The sequence below is a fragment of the Cuculus canorus genome, chromosome Z, assembly GCF_017976375.1.
Source record: "Cuculus canorus isolate bCucCan1 chromosome Z, bCucCan1.pri, whole genome shotgun sequence".
Classification (NCBI taxonomy): Eukaryota; Metazoa; Chordata; class Aves; order Cuculiformes; family Cuculidae; genus Cuculus; species Cuculus canorus.
Window position 1 is genome coordinate 20,316,697 of NC_071441.1, and position 17,743 is coordinate 20,334,439.

General features: G+C 36.1%; 1 protein-coding gene across 19 annotated transcripts in view; it reads right to left on the minus strand.

Annotated features, from left to right (window-relative positions):
- Positions 1-17,743, minus strand: part of PTPRD (protein tyrosine phosphatase receptor type D) — a 928,191-nt gene that overhangs the window by 210,248 nt on the left and 700,200 nt on the right. For all 19 annotated transcript variants that reach the window (XM_054055286.1, XM_054055289.1, XM_054055284.1 and 16 more), the window contains exon 8: positions 2,169-2,314. In XM_054055286.1, the coding sequence (XP_053911261.1) occupies positions 2,169-2,314 (146 nt within the window). The remainder of the gene's footprint in view (positions 1-2,168; positions 2,315-17,743) is intronic.

Consider the following 17,743-nt stretch of genomic DNA (forward strand, 5'->3'; position numbering starts at 1 on the left):
GCAATAATGACTTGTGAGAATTAGTCTGTGAACAAGAACATTCCACATTTAATCATAATAAGCTTCAAATATATCAACAGGTCACTGTTAAGAGACAGGGCGTAAACTGTCTGTGCTCCTGTTGCTACATAAGGAAATATGTACATCAAGTTCCAGCAAAAAAAAAAGCAGGTTCCACATGAGAAAAACAAACTATGGCAGGGTCCATAAAAGACTGTAGGAGACTGTTCAAGCTTATTGTAGAAAAAGTAAAAGTAACCATCAGCTCCCCTGGGAAAGCATGTGGATTAGATGGCCCACTGACAAAGTCCTTTCCAGATGTATTTACTGAGTTTCTACAAAGACATGAGGCCTTATTCATGTATTACTAAGTGATCAAACTCAGAGAAGTATACAAAATATTAATGCGAAAGAGGAAAAGAAGCCCAACTAATTATTCTCTTATTGGTGTAGCTGACAATCTGAGATGTTGTATATTTTCCAAACGTTCCACATGTCTTTCCTGAATCTTATTTCTACTGCTGTTCTGTTCTTACTTTGAGATTCTATGACACAAATTAATGAGCTTAGTTTGGACAGGAAGGAAAGCAGCTTAAAACAGCAATATGCTCTGCATGCTTTATAACTACTATGTTCAGTGGTTATAATAAAAATTATAAAATACTTGGTGTTTTCCATTGCTTTGAAGTACATCTTACTTGGCTATGCAGCTTGTTCAACAGGCCATTAAGGGCATTTTTAAAACATTTTAATTTTTTTTTTTAATAGTTCCATTCAAAATGCTAATTGTGAAATAAAACTGTTGTATTTTTTGTCATTCTCCCGAAAAACAGGTAAACATATGAAGCAATAAATCACGACATACTGTAAAATAAAACTGAACGAACACCGTAAACCTGCACATGCCCAATTTTTCACAGTTTAGAATTCACCTTGAATGAAAACTTTGTAACCAGAAGGGGATAAATTATGTACAGTTTATGATAAAATTTCTATCTCAATCTCTTTAGCCAATTATGTCTCTGTATATATGCTCTGCGAAGTGCAAACAAGAACTGGTACTAAAAGGTCACATTTAAATTTGTGCTTTTATTTCATACACTGTAGTAAATACATAAACAAAGAATTGTTAATGAACAAATTCCAACACCTTCAAATATTGCTTTAACAAAAAAGGAATGAAAATAATTTAGTTCATAAAAGAAATGCAATTGTTTTCTGCTGATGTAAGTCTAACCTGGAAGCCAGGACAAGCAATCTTCTCAAATACTAAAATTTAACACAGAAGACTTCAGTATTCAGTCACCATTTAATGGGTATGTCTTGGATCATAAAATGCACGTCACAACTGTTTTAAATATAACTTAGTAATCTTCCAAATAGTTGTTTTCTTAATTCAGAACTCTCTTAATTAACTCTGAAAATTGTAAAGAGACACAGAAAAAATATACTCTTAGTACCAGTTTTGGTATCCATTCAACGGGCCTTCTCCTATTACCGATTTTTTTACCTCACATTAAAGATCAATCCATATTTGATATTCATTGTTCCTGCCATTAAAAGAGGGAACAATATTTCTTGTTTTATTTCCCCCAAATAACTGCTACCCCTGGTCATCTTCGCCATTTCCTTTAATGAAATGTAGAGAGAAAAGAAACAATTTTCCCTAAAGTATCTTCCAAGGTTATTGTTCAGAAAAGAATCGAAACTAAACAAGGTCTACATTTCCTCTTCAGCAGCAGGAACTACAAGTTCCCTTTTATCTCTCTCTGCAACAGCGCTAAGCAATTGTGGCAGCAGAAGCAGTAGCAGCCTAGCTCTGTTCAATGCACATCGTCGCAAAAGGAAGTGTCTTGCTCTCTGGAGACAGCAATTACTGCTCAAATAATTCTCCTCTGTCTCCTTCATGGAAAGCATAGCAGGTTGAACAGAAGCACATCAAAGTCTCCCAGTTAGATCATGATAGTTTAGAAAACCATAGCAGCAGTTTTCACATTAACTGTGCATCACCAGTTCACAAAATAAAAGCTTCATGAGACTGCTCCCACTAAATCATCCCTGATAGTCATAGCTATTTTGCTTAATCACTGAAATAAAGATAAGTATTGGGATTAGAAGTGAGGTTGGAAATAATGTTTTTCAGAGGAACAGAACAATGGACCTAATACCTCAAATCTCTGATTGCTGACTTTCTTTCCCTTTTTGTTCCAGACAATTTTAGGTCTTGGGTCTCCTGTGGCTTGACAGATGAATGAGGCAACTCCTCCAGAAACCCCTGTCTGGTCAACGGGCGTTCTTGTAAACTTTGGTGGTGCTGAAACAAATAGAAAAATATAAATATTAATCAAAGTAGTAAATATAAAAAATAAGCTATGTCAAGATTTCAAAATGAAAAAATAATGAAATGTTGTTTCTCCAGTGCAATATTCACCTGCAAGAGAAAGCATTAAAAAAATAACTAAAAGTTCAGATTTACTAGTTGAAATCTATATTAAAATGGAAATCCAATAGCATCAGAATACCAAGATCACACATTATATTTTATCACCATTATAAATAAAAAAAATTCAATTTGTCTTTTGTTGCAAAATGAACTCATCAATCTGCTGGAATAAGATCATGATTCATGGCTTGATATTATGATCACGGGATGTCATGAAAACAGGATTCCCACCTTAGAGCCATTAAAACCTGTGACATTTAGGAGAAATCACTTGTAAGTTTGCAGTGCTAGAACTAAATGTGTATTAAGTGTCCATGCAGAGAGGACTATAACAGGAGAGAGATTTATGCCTGGCCAGTTTCATATATAACTCTTGATCACTCCCGAATTATTGTACACTGTCAGAAAGAAACAGTGAAAAAGAAAAGTGAAAAAAGACCCAACTATTGCAACAGGAGAGTGGAGTAGGAAAAAGTGTTTTAGTTAATTATTTTCTTTCCTTCTATTTCTGTTACAACATAATTAAACTTATCAGCCTTATGGTAAAATCAAACTTTCGAACTTACACCAACACAAGTCATGACTTCTAAAGATTTAAGATAAAAACCTATAACATTATGTCTAACCACAGTACAGAAATATTAAAGACTTCCTGTAAATATTTACCTCACTCTCTTTTTAGGCTTAGAATTTTTTAAATATCCAATATACTTTAAGATGCTGCTCTGAATGGTCTGAAGTGAATGCTTAGGACCAATAAATGTTAAATATTAATAACGATAATGATAATAATAATGATGATGATAATAAATAAATTGCCATAATCTCTTTTTTAGTTTTAAGTTTTTATATGTAGTTGCTCTATAGTAGCTGACACGATTTATTTTTTTAATCTCATCTTCAACTTTCAGCAGTAAGCGTCTTTCTGTACTCAATCTCTTCACTCTTCTTCACTTTCCTCTCCTAGTTCTGACATTTACATTTCTGTACTATATTAGTTTTCATTTTCAAATTGCTGATTTTAACTTCTGATGCCTAACCTCTTATTCTGCTGAACTGTTCTTTCCACAACCAACAGTTCTTGTCTTGTTTATCCAAATGTCAAAACCCATGCATGTAAACCAGAAGAAATCCTGAAATAATTTAAAATGCCAAGAAAACATGATGTGGCCATTATTGTAAAACAAACTCAATATTTTGGTTTTAAGAGGCTAAATTAAATATGAGAATATGCAGATTGTCTGAAGTTTATGAAAGGAAATATTTCTTTTTTACACTATCCCTAATGTATAACATATTATATGCAGTAACAATATAACATTCCTGAAAATCTGCATGCTTCTTTCTTTAATAGGCGTAGCAGGCACAATTGTTACTACACAAGTCTTTCAACTACCTGCAATGCTAATTTTGTCTGTCGAAAATGCACCTGAAAACAAAGACTAAAGCACTATGGCACTGCTGCCAAGGGAAACTTACGAAAGAACATCTCCTGTCAAAAAAAATGGCAGCTAAAACACACGTAGAACAAAGAAACTAAAAATCCTTTCCCAAATCACAGGCTTTACACCTGGACCACAGAAAAGACAGAAATGTATCCAGATGAAATGCATCTGTGTTTCACCAAAATTGCTAGCTTTGAATCCTTTTCTATGCATGTCTTAACTCAGCACTCTGATATGTAAAGAGACATGACTGAATCTTATACGCTGATACTCTGTGGCACAAGTTGTAATTGCCTGCCATCAAGTGAAAAATGATGCGCTGCCAGTCTCTTTTCATTCGACATTTTTGTGAATTCAGTGTTGAACCTTAAACCAGTGACAGAAAAACACTGCATGGCTAAGTCCAGCAGCATGGAGTAACTATGTATAGTGGCTTATAGGCAGCTTTTAAATTCTAAATTTTTGTCTCACTCATAGACTCAGTGACTGTCCAACTGGTAATTTCAACATAGAATCATAGAATCACTAGGTTGGAAAGGACCAATGGTCCAACCATGCCTAACACTCCCTAAACCATGCCCCTCAGCACCTCGTCCACCCCTCCCTTAAACACCTCCAGGGAAGGTGACTCAAACACCTCCCTGGGCAGCATGTCTCAGTGCCTGATGACCCTTTCCGTGATTTTTTTTTTTTTCCTGATGTCCTCCACACACTCCAGAGGCTCAACATCCTTCTTGGGGTGAGGGGACCAGAACTGAGCACAGTATTCCAGGTGCGGTCTCACCAGTGCCGAGTCCAGAGAGAGAGAGAATAACCTCCCTGGACCTGCTGGTCACACCGTTTCTGATACAAGCCAAGATGCCACTGGCCTTCTTGGCCACCTGGGCACATTGCTGGCTCATGTTCAGTCGGCTGTCAACCAACACCCCCAGGTCCTTCTCCTCCAGGCAGCTTTCTAGCCAGACTTCTCCTAGTCCGTAGCACTGAATAGGGTGGTTGTGCCCCAAGTGCAGGACCCGGCATTTGGCCTTGTTACACCTCATGCCATTGGCCTCGGCCCAGCGGTCCATCTGTTCAGATCCCTTTGCAGAGCCTCCCTACCCTCCAGCAGATCCACGCTTCCACCCAGCTTAGTGTCATCTGCAAACTTGCTAAGGGTGCACTCAATGCCTTCACCCAGGTCATTGATAAAGACATTGAACAGGGCTGGACCCAGTACCGAGCCCTGAGCAACCCCACTTGTAACTGGCCTCCAAACGGAGTTAACTCCATTGACCACCACTCTCTGGGCCCGGCCATCCAACCAGTTTTCAACCCAGGAGAGTGTGCGCCTGTCCAGGCCAGAGGCTGGCAGTTTCTGAAGCAGAATGCTGTGAGAAACTGTGTCAAAGGCCTTACTGAAGTCCAAGAAGACTACATCCACAGCCTTTCTGCATCCAATAGTTGAATCACTTTGTCATAGAAGGCGATCAGGTTAGTTTGGCAAGACCTGCCTTTCATGAACCTGTTGACTGGGCCTGATCACCCCGTATTCTTGCATGTGCTTTGTGATAGCACTCAAGATCGACTGTTCCATGACTTTTCCCGGCACTGAGGTCAGACTGACAGGCCTGTAGTTCCCCAGATCCTCCCTGCAACCCTTCTTGTAGATGGGCACAACATCAGCCAGCCTCCAGTCCAGTGGAACTTCCCCAGTCAGCCAGGACCGCTGGAAGAAGATGGAAAGGGGTTTGGAAAGCACATCCGCCAGCTCCTTCAATACTCTTGGGTGGATAATCGAAAAAGTAACAAGATCCCGTAAAGACAAGATCTGTTTCGGAAATTTTGCCGATTTTGCCATGCATTAAAAGGGTTAAGAAGGGAAAGCAACTAAGTTTAAGAGCCTTGCTATGTATTCATTCCTGCAACATTTCACTATTTCACTTGACTTTCTTGGGACCAGGAGAACTGCAGATTTTTAAATAACAAATAAAACATAAGCCATGAAAAATGGTAAGCCAAAACATCGTTGAGCTCTGTTAAATTAGCTCTGAAAAAAAAAAAAAATCAGATCAAAAAAAACCCAGAAATCTACACATAAATACAATCTAACCGATCAAGAAAAAAAAAACCCTCATCCTACTGTACTATTAGGTTTTATGCCATTGCCAGTCACCATGCTATCCAGTCTTAGAATGCTTTCATTAATGTGCCACATATTGTATTAATTATAACAATAATTAAAAAAAAAAAAAAACAAAAACAAAAATACAAAAGAGAGTCCCTTCCCTCCTTATCAGACACTCAGAGATAAATTCTCTGTTAGTGCAGTCCAGGTAGACAAAAGAGAGCTTGCACTAATTCACACCATATGACAATCTACCTTTCTCATCGCTGCTGAACACAAAAGAATCCCCTTCATCTCCAACACTGTGCAGATGACAAAGCTGTTAATCAAATAGTGCACATAACAATATACATAAAACTAAATATTTTCTTCCAAACTTAATTGCTGTTGCAAGGAAAACAGTTTTTTGACAATTTCTTCATCTAGGACTGGGCCAAAACTGGTAAAGGACTATAAGTGCTATGACTCCTCATGAAAATTGCTTACTGGCTTCTGCAGAGGTGTTTCTCCATAGTGGAATTGCAGAAATAAGGCTGAATACTTAAGATGGTTTTGGCAGCTACCTGAAGAAGAACAGTATTTTTCCAGTCCTGTGTGAATTTTTGCTGGACTAACAATTAGACAAACTTGTTTGTTAACTAACAACACCTGCTACAAAGCAGTAGAGCCAAACGACAGGCAGAGTTGTGACATAATGAGATAATTCCCTATTGGAAGACATTTTTCAAGAAAAACAAGATTTTGATTTTGTATGTAAAGACTATGTTATTGTGTGTAAAGACTGATATCTTCTACATCAATAAAGAGGCTTCACATTCCTGTACTGAAATAAACTGTGATGATTTTTGTATTTCACGTAGGCCATAATCTAGCTGAAAAAAACAAGGTATGCACCTGGTCAAAGTTTCCTTTTACATAAGTCATTCCTGTAAGAAACTATTGCCACAACTCTTCTCCAGTGCCTAATCTTGAAAACAAGACAGGTATCTTTCAGTTATCATATGGTATCAGAGAAAATATTACTAGAACACAGAAAATTTTATCTGGAAAAGGAAACTTATAGTAGTCCTGTAGACATCATTTCAATGCATACAATGGCTGTTCTCAGCAATTCATCTTTAAATTCAGAAAATTAAATTCAATTTGGCAAAGCAGTTAAATTCTTCACTTCAAGCTGCACCAGAAGGATAATAATGTCGGCATTTTTAATAGATGTTGTGAGGATAAATTCATTTATGGTCAAGAGATGCTCAGATAGTGAGCATGTGTGATAATACCCAGCCAGCCATGGAGAAAGATAGATATAATCCAATCCACCTTTTCATTACTAATTGACATATTCATCTAGTTAGATGTAAAGTGACCACTATCAGTGTAAGGGTATGCAAAATCATAACCGAACAGAACCAAAAATGAAAAGCAATATTTTTTGTCTTTATCTTTATAAAGGTTGTTAATTACAGTTTGACACAAATTATCTTCACAATTAATGTTGTCAGTTTCTTGACATTGATTCTGACCTAAGCTGCAAGGCACTCTGACAGCAAACACAATTATACTGCACACACAGTTGTGCTTATTAACATGAGGGCAATTTTGTTTGAGAACTGACAACTATTTTCAGTCTCCCTTAACAACAGCAGTGCAGAGTCCAACAAAAACTTTGTGCAGCACACTTCATTAACCACAGCAACAATCTACATAGGAACCTTCCAGTGAAATTAAATGTGCCAAAAAAATTAGATGTAATAAGTTACCAACTATGATATCACAGCCTTTCAGCACTTTTGAAACTCTACTTGGCCACATTTCAATAAAGTTGCAATTAAAATAACAGAAGTATAATTATACTAGAAAAAGTAAAATTCAGTAAAAGCAGCATCTCATATTTCTGGACCTGAACTATCTGGTGGGGATCATCAAAACTGCAGTATTATTGGCTACTAAACGCAAACAACACAAGTATTATTTGTTTCAGCTTGTTTATCTACCAGTGCCTGCTCAGATATTTGTACTGATGCTGAATGTTGATAGCATGTGATGGAAAAAAAAATCCACATATTTCTGTAACTTGGACTTAAGAACAGTACTTCAAGATTTGTCATCCAAGGCCTGAGGGTTCCCACTCTCTGCTGCTTGTTATATACACTTCTTGCTGGGACTCCTGGGAAGCTCTGGTGCCAACTATTGAACTACTGCAAACTACACCCTAATATATGAAGGAAAATTGAATTTATTGGTAGCCCACCTTAGATACACTGAGCTTTAAATGGTTTGTTTAAGGAGTTTAAAGTTGTAGAAGTTAGGCAGACACTTCAACAAGCAGTCAGGCTGTTCCGTCTAGGGGGCACAGGAACTTTTGGAACAGTTTGTCACTATGCAGAAAGAAGCTGCCCTTTTTTGCATATCGAGGCTCCATGAAATATATTTATAACGTGACACCAAACTAATACACTTGGATTGGAACGTTTCCATAGCTTTTTATGACCATAAGAGATTTATCTTTTGCACTTCCACACTGTCTTCTTTTAAGTACAATTCTGAAGTAGTGAATGGCATTGATTAATAAACACTTTACCGTGTTAGGGAATTATCTAACTGTTTTAATTTTTCTGTTCTACATTCTGAGCTGTGCTTTGAGGATATATAATACCTTCCCTCTGCACTCAAATAAAATGTCTGTCAAAATGTTTTTGAAAATAATAGTTCAGCCTTCTTTACACAGCTGTTGAGAGCAATTGCTGTGTAGAGACATTATTATGGACATAACTCCTCTAATTAGGAGATATATATGTTGATAAGACTTCACCTTCTTTAAAGATAAAGAGCTAATGATATGTGCAGCCCAAGTGTAGCAAGCTCAGGATGTGGATCTAATGTGGACAAGATACATAGAGAATGCAGACCTTAATGTTTTTTCTGTTTCTAGATCCTCTGTTTGGGGTATCTGGAAGTTCCTAATATACCAAATCAAATAACCCGTGATACATCAGAAAAAATTAACATGCAAAGATGCTTCTTTCAAACACCCCATTTACTTGTAAATTAACATATGCTGACATTTCAGAGACTCCTGAAAAATTGCAGTAACTTTTTGGTTGTAAAGACTTGTATGACACTGAGAAATGCAGGTTGATTGCAGAGTAAACAACGTAGTCTGGCAGGTAACCATGCCCTTTGGATACTGTGCACGCACCGTCAGAAGAATCACTCTCACTTGGCGTAGACCCTCTATGTTTCACTGGTCTACAGACCTTAAGTTTCAGTGGGATATGTGGCTGGATGCATTCCTCACTATAAACTCTGAAGTCATTCTTCCCATGCCAAATTATCCACTCAGAAAAAGGGTTTGTGAGGTGAAAGAATAATAGAATCATCCTTTAATTGCCTCACGTCCTACTCTGCAATACTCACTGTTTCCCACTGACTTATCAGGAACCGCTATATATTCAAAGTAAATAGGCCATAAACTGGTTTACATTCAATAATGATGAAAGGTCCTGTCCTGTTAAAAATGAACAAATAGACAAATATTGCATGTAATCTCAGCCTGATACTGTATAGATACCTTACAAATTACATTATTTATTATTCTTCTCACAATTCCTCGAGTCAATATATTTAAACAAGTATTACACATACATAATATTTAATATAAAAGCATTTTATGCTCATTTATTTATGAAAAAGAATTTTCAAAGCACGCTCATTTAAAGCATTCACTGTTAATTTACTCATTAATCATAATTGGTGACATCAGTTAGACTGATTATTGTTATAGGCAATTATTTTGCCTTAATTCTAACCTGTACTTACAGTGGATCTGCAAATTGGCTATGTTAGAAAGTTGATCAGTTTTTCATTTCTATAAGGATGAGCAACAATTTGCATTCATCTGATATCCCAAGTTTACCAACTAGTATGTTCCTAAAGGTTACTATCTGTCAGTCTCAAGCTGGTCAAATTTTCCCGTTTCTCATCAGAAACATCTTAAAACTGCATCATCCTTACATCCTTCACCAATATTGCAATATTCAAATGCTGTCACACTCTGAGCAGCTGAATAGGTTTATTATCCTGTATTTGAAAAATACCAGCTTTTCATCTTTACGGTACTAAAATTAATCCAGCTATGTCAAGTACTTCCAGCTTAAGACCTCGATCCATTTGGTTCACAAAAATTCTTTGCAGGTGTATATATGGGTTTCTCAAACTCCTGGGTGAAGGAAACTTATCTATTTCACTTTGCAAGTATTACAACATCCTCTTAAAGAACCCAACTCTTACAACAATGCTTGAAGAATCTCTACACTATAACCAAAATATTTATCTTCCCACCTTCTTTCTGCTATGTGTATTCTTTGAAAAATGAAATCACTTAAAAAACCCCCAATTATGTCAAAAAATATCTGGTTTTGGGGTTGGGGAGTGAGGATCTTCAATCAGCCAGAGTACACTCACCCTAAAAATTTAGTAAGTGGCTCAAAAAAAATTATAATTTCCTGGTTTGTCAAGGAAAATATTAAAATTCAAGCCTATCTTTATGTTTTCTAATTTTCTGCAATGCACAGTGTCAGTCTACTAGGCTGCCCCTTAGGTTTATTCCTCCCTGAAACACGAAATCAAATAGCACACTTACAAGTAAGGCCTTACAGGTAAAATAGGCAGGTTACATCTTCCAAAAGGTCTTATGTTAAAATAGCACATTCTTAATTTGTACCTCTAGGGTGCGCAAACCTTGGCACCAGCTCATTTTGTAGTGGATTATGTATGGTTTTTTAGAGACATACATTATGTGAGCCCTAGGGACATGAGAGGAATACAAACCAACACAGACAGCAGCAGACATTTATTTGCCAGCTAACATCATCCCCCCTGACTCTCATACTCATTTACAGTTTAGAATAACTAGAAGAAAGAAAAAACCTTTCACAAATATGAAAAGCCGATGTGAAAAACCAATGAAAAAAACTTTTATTACCGTTATAGACCAATATGTTTATACCCTAAGTACGACAAAGCTGAAGAATTTCTTGCTGTGTTTTTTTTTCTATCAAAACCGTTGCAGGCAACCCGATAATGTTATAAGTTGGTTTTCTGAGAAATTATTACGACACTTACTGTAAAACAGAGGCCAGACATTTAACTACTGCCTCAGCAGTTGCTATCACATTAAGCCTAATGGGAAGCCAAGGCTGACAGGCCATCAGAGTCAGCCTCCTTGATGATCAGGAACAAAGGAGAAGGCTCCCAAAGCCAAGATCTACTCCCATCCCTGTCTCCTCTTGCCTTCAACCCTAAAGCTGTGAACACAGCTTTATCTGCAATGCTACATACCCATTACCTTCACTACAAACTTTAACTTTCTTTTAAATATCAGGACAGAAAACTAAACAGTTTTATGCATTTGTTTCTAAGTCTTCCCTTATTTACTTCAATGTCTTCTCAGTTGCTTCTGCACAAGAATCCTGTTTCAGTTTAAGAAAAGAGACTCAGGATGCTTGGTTCTAGTATTTTATAAACCCAAGCACTGAAAGATGTAAATGGAGCATTAAGTACTCACTATACAGTAAAAGCACAAGGAGGCAACAATTGCCTTTTTCTCTATCTCATGCCTAAAGGAATGCCAACACTGTAAATTTAACCCAAACACACATATACCATAAAATTATATGCCAGCACAAGTGTTCACATGCACAATACAAAACAAAACAGGTATAAACTTGAGTATACACAGTATTTATCACATACAGAATATGCAAAATCTGGGTGAGGTTTAATCTACCTTAGTTAGAAAGAGGAACTTGCTAGTTAATCCTGCACTAAGCCTTCTTCCAGCAGCAAATGAAGAGCAAAAAGCTTCTTGAATCTAAAAGGTTAGTGACGTGCACCACTTCATCTCCCAGGAACATTACATAACCTTGTCATATTCATTACTTTAATGAAAGGAAATTCTGCTTCAGTGCTCTCTACTGCTTCTTTTTCAAATTTTAATATCTGCAGACTGCATATGAATTATTTGGTAACTGAGAGCTGACACTCCCTTTCAACATGTGAAGTAGAAGCACTCGATCTTAAAATGCCAGACAAGCTGATCTCATTCCAGAGGAGTTTTGCTCTAAGAGCAAGGGGAGACTAACCAGATCCTACAGGTAGGATCCTACATAGTTTCAGTTAGTGTCTGAGAGTATCTGGTTTATGATGAGAGAGATGGCCTTTATCGGTGTTTCTGTTTCACGAAAACCCTAAAAATACCAGTACCAAAACTAGGAAGCATATAACTGGGACACTGTAACAACTGAATCAAGCTTCCACTAAATTTTTATTTCTGTAAACGTAATAAAATGCATACATGGCTGTTTATACATAGTGCAAACTGCTGATTAATAACTGTGAAAGCAAAATCACCTATTTAGTTAATGATAAGACCGACTCAACAAGAAAAGAAATCATCAAACTCTATGTAATAAATATGGTTCAGTGTTAATGCTTGACAAGGCACTCTTACACTTAAATTCTTACACTTAAATTCTTGTAACTCCTGTTCAAGCAGAGGAGAAATTCTCCATGAGAACAGACCACATGACTTACTTTCATCTAAGTATCATGTTTCTTTTCCAACACTAGATGCAAACTGTCTTGTTCCTTACACCCCAGCTGGCCAGCACTCTGGATAGAATCATGTCCAGTCCTGGTGGTAAACACATAGTTTTATACCTCTTTCTCTATTGGGTTAAACTATAAAACTGCTGATGGGCTGACTGACGGACTGTTGTTACTTGGGGCAAATGTGTGTGCCTACATCTAATCAGATCTTACAGTCTACATGAACACTTACAGTTTTAGGTATTAAGGTGTTTAAGATGACTTTCTAGTTGCAAACCAGCAACAAGAGATGCCCTGGCTTGACATCAGTGTAATTTATTGAGCTAAATCAGTTAATAAAAAGACTGTATCATTAAACTTGCTATAAAATAATAAAAAACCCAATGTACTAGAGACTTATAAATCTTTCTTTCCTTCTTACTATGTTAGAACTACTTCATTCCAGAATTTGATAAATACTTCTCTATTAGTTGTGAAACAATATTTACTATTTGCCTACAACAATCAATTATATGAAACCTAAATTAAATGTCCAGCCAAGTAGAGAAAATATGTATTTCTCTTACCACTAATTATGTGAGAGCTATGCAATATAGCTCAGCTTCAGCTGTACTAACACACGTGTTAGCTGTGGCCTGCAAGATGATACATCATTGATGCATAAGAAGACATTCATAAACCAGGGCAGAAAATTGTTTATAGGTATTAAAAAAGATTCAGTGACTAAAGGCTCCAGTAGATTGTCCCAGTTCCTTGCCTAGAAGTCACTTAGGAACCATGAGCATAGTTAAGACAGTACAAGTAGCCTGCTCTGGGATAGGAGTGCAAGTATAAAAAGACTGATTATAATGTATTTACGCTGTCAGTATTTTTGATACTGTGTGTTTTCTGTACTACAACAGTGCCCTACTGTGTATAGCTCATGCTGTGAATACAAGTTTCTACAAGCCACATTTTGTTGTCAGTAAGGACAATGCACTGCCAATACACAAAACATACAATGCCAGAAGCACACAGTGCATCTGCTCTATGAGCTTCTTCTACAGGAGCTATATTGCTCTAACTCCTCTCCAATAAAGTGATGCCAACAGAAATTCGAAGTATATTACAGACAATACATTCAAGAAAGTGAGAAGTAAAAACTTACATAGTGGTATGCACAAAAAAGTTGTAACTAGGTCAAAAATTTAGTGAAATAGCAGAACTCTTCTTTCTTAAAAAAAAACAAACAATTTACATCGCCTTGTAATAGAGATTTTCACTGTGAAACCTCCTTCATAAGAGGAAAGCACAATTCATGCTCATCTCTAAAATAAAAATAAAAATTGCTGAAATACTACTACCGATACAGATTGCATCCTCCATTTTTCTTTCACAGGCAAATACGTTCTTTTCAATTATTAAGACAACAGAAAGCAGTATCAGTCCTAGTCATGGTTCCCTTCTGAATGCGTACCTAAGTAATAAGAAGATTCAGAAAACAAATTCACTGAAGTTTGGTCTCAAGAGATAAAATTGGAAGCCAAAAGTACTGAACACGACAGCTGGCTACTAGACAGAAGAAAGGGCTGAGAGCCAAAACTTTGTAATTCTAATCCCATCTCTGCTAATTGCTCATTGTTTAGCTTCAGGCAAATTACTTAACCTCCATGTCTCAGTTTCCTTAGTTTGAGGATTATGTTACTTACACACCCTGCAAAATACAGGGAGGATTATTATAGTGGTTATTGTCACTGTACTTACAAAAAATTTTGTAGAGATTTGTGTCCATGCATTGAACGAGAGGGCGGAAAACTGTTCCAGTTTAACCTCTATCTACTTATAAGAAGGATGACACTTCTACTAGAGCAAAGAAGAGAAAAACAAGCACACAAACAAACCAACTACACTCAAATCTTCAGGGTGTCAGTGAAAAGTGGTACCTATTTGGCACAGTTATTCATCTTTGAAAATTGCAGTCCTCTGCATATCAGTATTGCACAATGTTGGTTTAATTAACACTCTTTTCTCCAAGGAAATCACTAGTGTTCTGAATAAGAAGTGAACATTTTGACACTGAGAGGTACGTACTAAAAGCATTTGTCTTCTATTAAATTATTTCTGCAAAATATATTACCCCGCATCATATTTCAAATTCAAAGGCATATAATTAATATTGTATGTCGGTTTAAATAATAGAATCAAATGTTTTTATTATGCAACCATGTTAATTACAATATTCACTTAAAATTTTCATTTATATGACACTAAATATGCATAGATATGTTTAAATCTAAGCAATATGCATGTTCAGAAATTAGAAATATAGGAAAACTGTATTTTATGCATCTGGCTGCAAAAAAACTCTTGCGAGTATACTTCAAAATGCTGAATGTTTCCTGAAGAGAATTGAAAAGCTGGGTTTACTTTCTATAAACTCAAATTGCTATTTGTCTGACTCTCAATGACATATCTGAAACGTAGAAAACATCTAGTCATCAAACATTGTATTGAATCATCAAAGCTACAATCTGCTCATAGAAATCATAAAAAAGGGTAAAATCCACATTGCTGCAAAAATTCTCGTATTTTCTCTGATTTTTGCTTTGGATGTAAGAAGATAAAAATTAATAATTTTTTCAGAACAAAACTGAAACTACTGACAAGAATTCATATGAGTTTAGACTATTATATCTGCAAAGAATACAGCAAGTTACAAAAAGAGAACACATGACAGCTGGCCTAAAATATCCAGACATTAGGGGAGCTGGGCTGTGGAAAGACTGGAATAAGAAAAAAACTGAAAATACAGCTATTTAATTAAAAAAAAAAAAGATGAAGAGCAAAAAAAGAAAGAGAAATTGCTGATCAAGCAATGCAGTAGGATAACCCATACCAAGATTAATTTCAGATTTAAGTAAAAATATAAGGGAAAATAAGATCTTTACATATGATCATATAACCAATTAGTCACCTAAGTTTATTAAAAATGAAAAGCTTTGGCTTTAGTATTTATAAAACTTGCTTGCACCCAAGAGCTATCTGGAAAGTTGCAACGTACTCTTTGTGTTCCCTAACATGCAATGTGCCACATACAATAACAGTAAAACCTTTTGGATTAATTACTGTATTGTCCATAAATCACAAGAATCAATTACCACATGTATTGTTCCTTCACTGAATGCCTTTTGAAAAGCAGCTTCTGGAGGTTCAGTAATCCTGCATATCACTGTGTCAAAAACTGGCACACACAACTGGAAAAAATATCTAATTAGAGTTAGAAATAAATATTTAGAACTTACAAAGTAGACAGCCTTCAAAAAACTCCATAAAAATAAAGTCTTTGATATTTTCGTTTTCATTATTCTTAATATTGCTTTTCACTGTAATAATGCAATATAATGCAATATAGGGTACAAAAGCAAAGGGGAGGTGGAGGGAAGACTCAATATAAACTATTACTGACAGAGATGGAAATCAGCCCATTGGAGCAGCAGATTTTATTTTATTTTATTTTTTTAAACGTTTGGCCTTAACCCCAAAAACACAATTAATAATGAAGAATACAATGTTTAATTGGTTTTAGTGTTTTTTCTGCCCTCAATAAACAGTAGTATTGTATGTTTAAAAGTACATATTGACCTTCTGTATCAGACTGTAGCATAACAACAGCATCTATGACAGTTCTTTTGCTGTGTTTGTTTAATTAGTTGTACATTGGTATACAGGAATATATTTGCAGGGCAGAGTTAAAAGAAATACAGTTCTTACTCTTCCCAATACAGTAGCTTGTAGTGGTCATGGAACTCCAACCTGTGAAATTCTACTTTAAATCATAAACTAGAAACTTAATTATTAACTATTTCTGTGTTTTCTGTTTATTTTGAAAGTTTTGAAAACTTATTTGGTATACTGACTACTCTGCTGTAATCTCCTGCTACTTGTACAAAAAGAGTAGGATGTTTGCAACTGCCCCTTCCTACAGAGAAAGAGCTATGTAAGTGCAGGTAGACACTAAGAATTAAGAAATTAATATCGTTCACACAGGACCAGCTTGGTTTTAATTTATTTTTTTTTGTTATAATTATTAAAAAAACAAGGAAGAAAACCAAGGAAACCCAAAATCTAAGGTAGTTCAGTTTTAGAAAGAATCACTTCATTTTTCATAATTAAGAACTGTTGTTATTTCAACGAAATGATTATGCTTCGAGAATACAGTCACAAATTACCAATACAGAGAAAGTTTTTATTTCTAAGTGCATATGCCAAACTGAAGTGTGTGATTATATTTAGCATAGAAAGAAAAGTCCCAGCACTTGAAGTAGTGTCAAAAGTATCCTTCACCTTTCAATTTAGCCATCCTGCAGTCACTCCTGTAACTGCAGTTACATACACATTTTAGTCAGTGTTAATTTAGCAGCACAGTTAAACATTAGCCACAGATCCCTTAAGCAGGTACCAAAGTAACTACAAGGATGTTGCAGAGGGATTAGGACTCACACAGGCGATCAGGCTATCCTATCTGCCTAACAGTTACGGCAGCCAGAACACATCTATACAGTCACAACTCAGAGCAGCAACTTCAGAACTAACAATACTACTGACAGACAAAACTTTTCACCTTCCTTATCATTTCTCACAAATAACTGTATTAATCCATACTGGATTACACACACTGAACTCCCTTGATTCTGTGATCCACTAAGGCTACTTTTTGCCTTGTCACTATCAAAATGAGATTTTGCGTGTGCGTAAATCTTTCCATATTGGTAACCTCCAAGTTCAAATTTCCTGTAACAGTTGAAAGTCAAATTTGTTTCACAATCCACCAGCATATTTTCTCTTTATGTTACATGGAACTGAAGTCTTTATCTGATTCCCATCTTGAGCCTCCCCTGTTCTCCCAGATCTGAGAATCTAAGTCCTTTCTGATGGAAGTCAGGATTTATTTCTTAAGCTTTCTGATCATGTTCCAGTGAATGTTTCCACCATGCCCTCAATTTCTTTCTTATCTTGTTTAACGCTGGTTCCTCTGCACCACAGCAAAGGAGTATGAAATTAGCCCAACAACTGAAGTATTTTGCTGTTAAAAGGTGGGATGGCTATGACCAAGTAATTTTAATTGCCAAACATTGCAAGCAGAATACTACTGAATCTCGCACT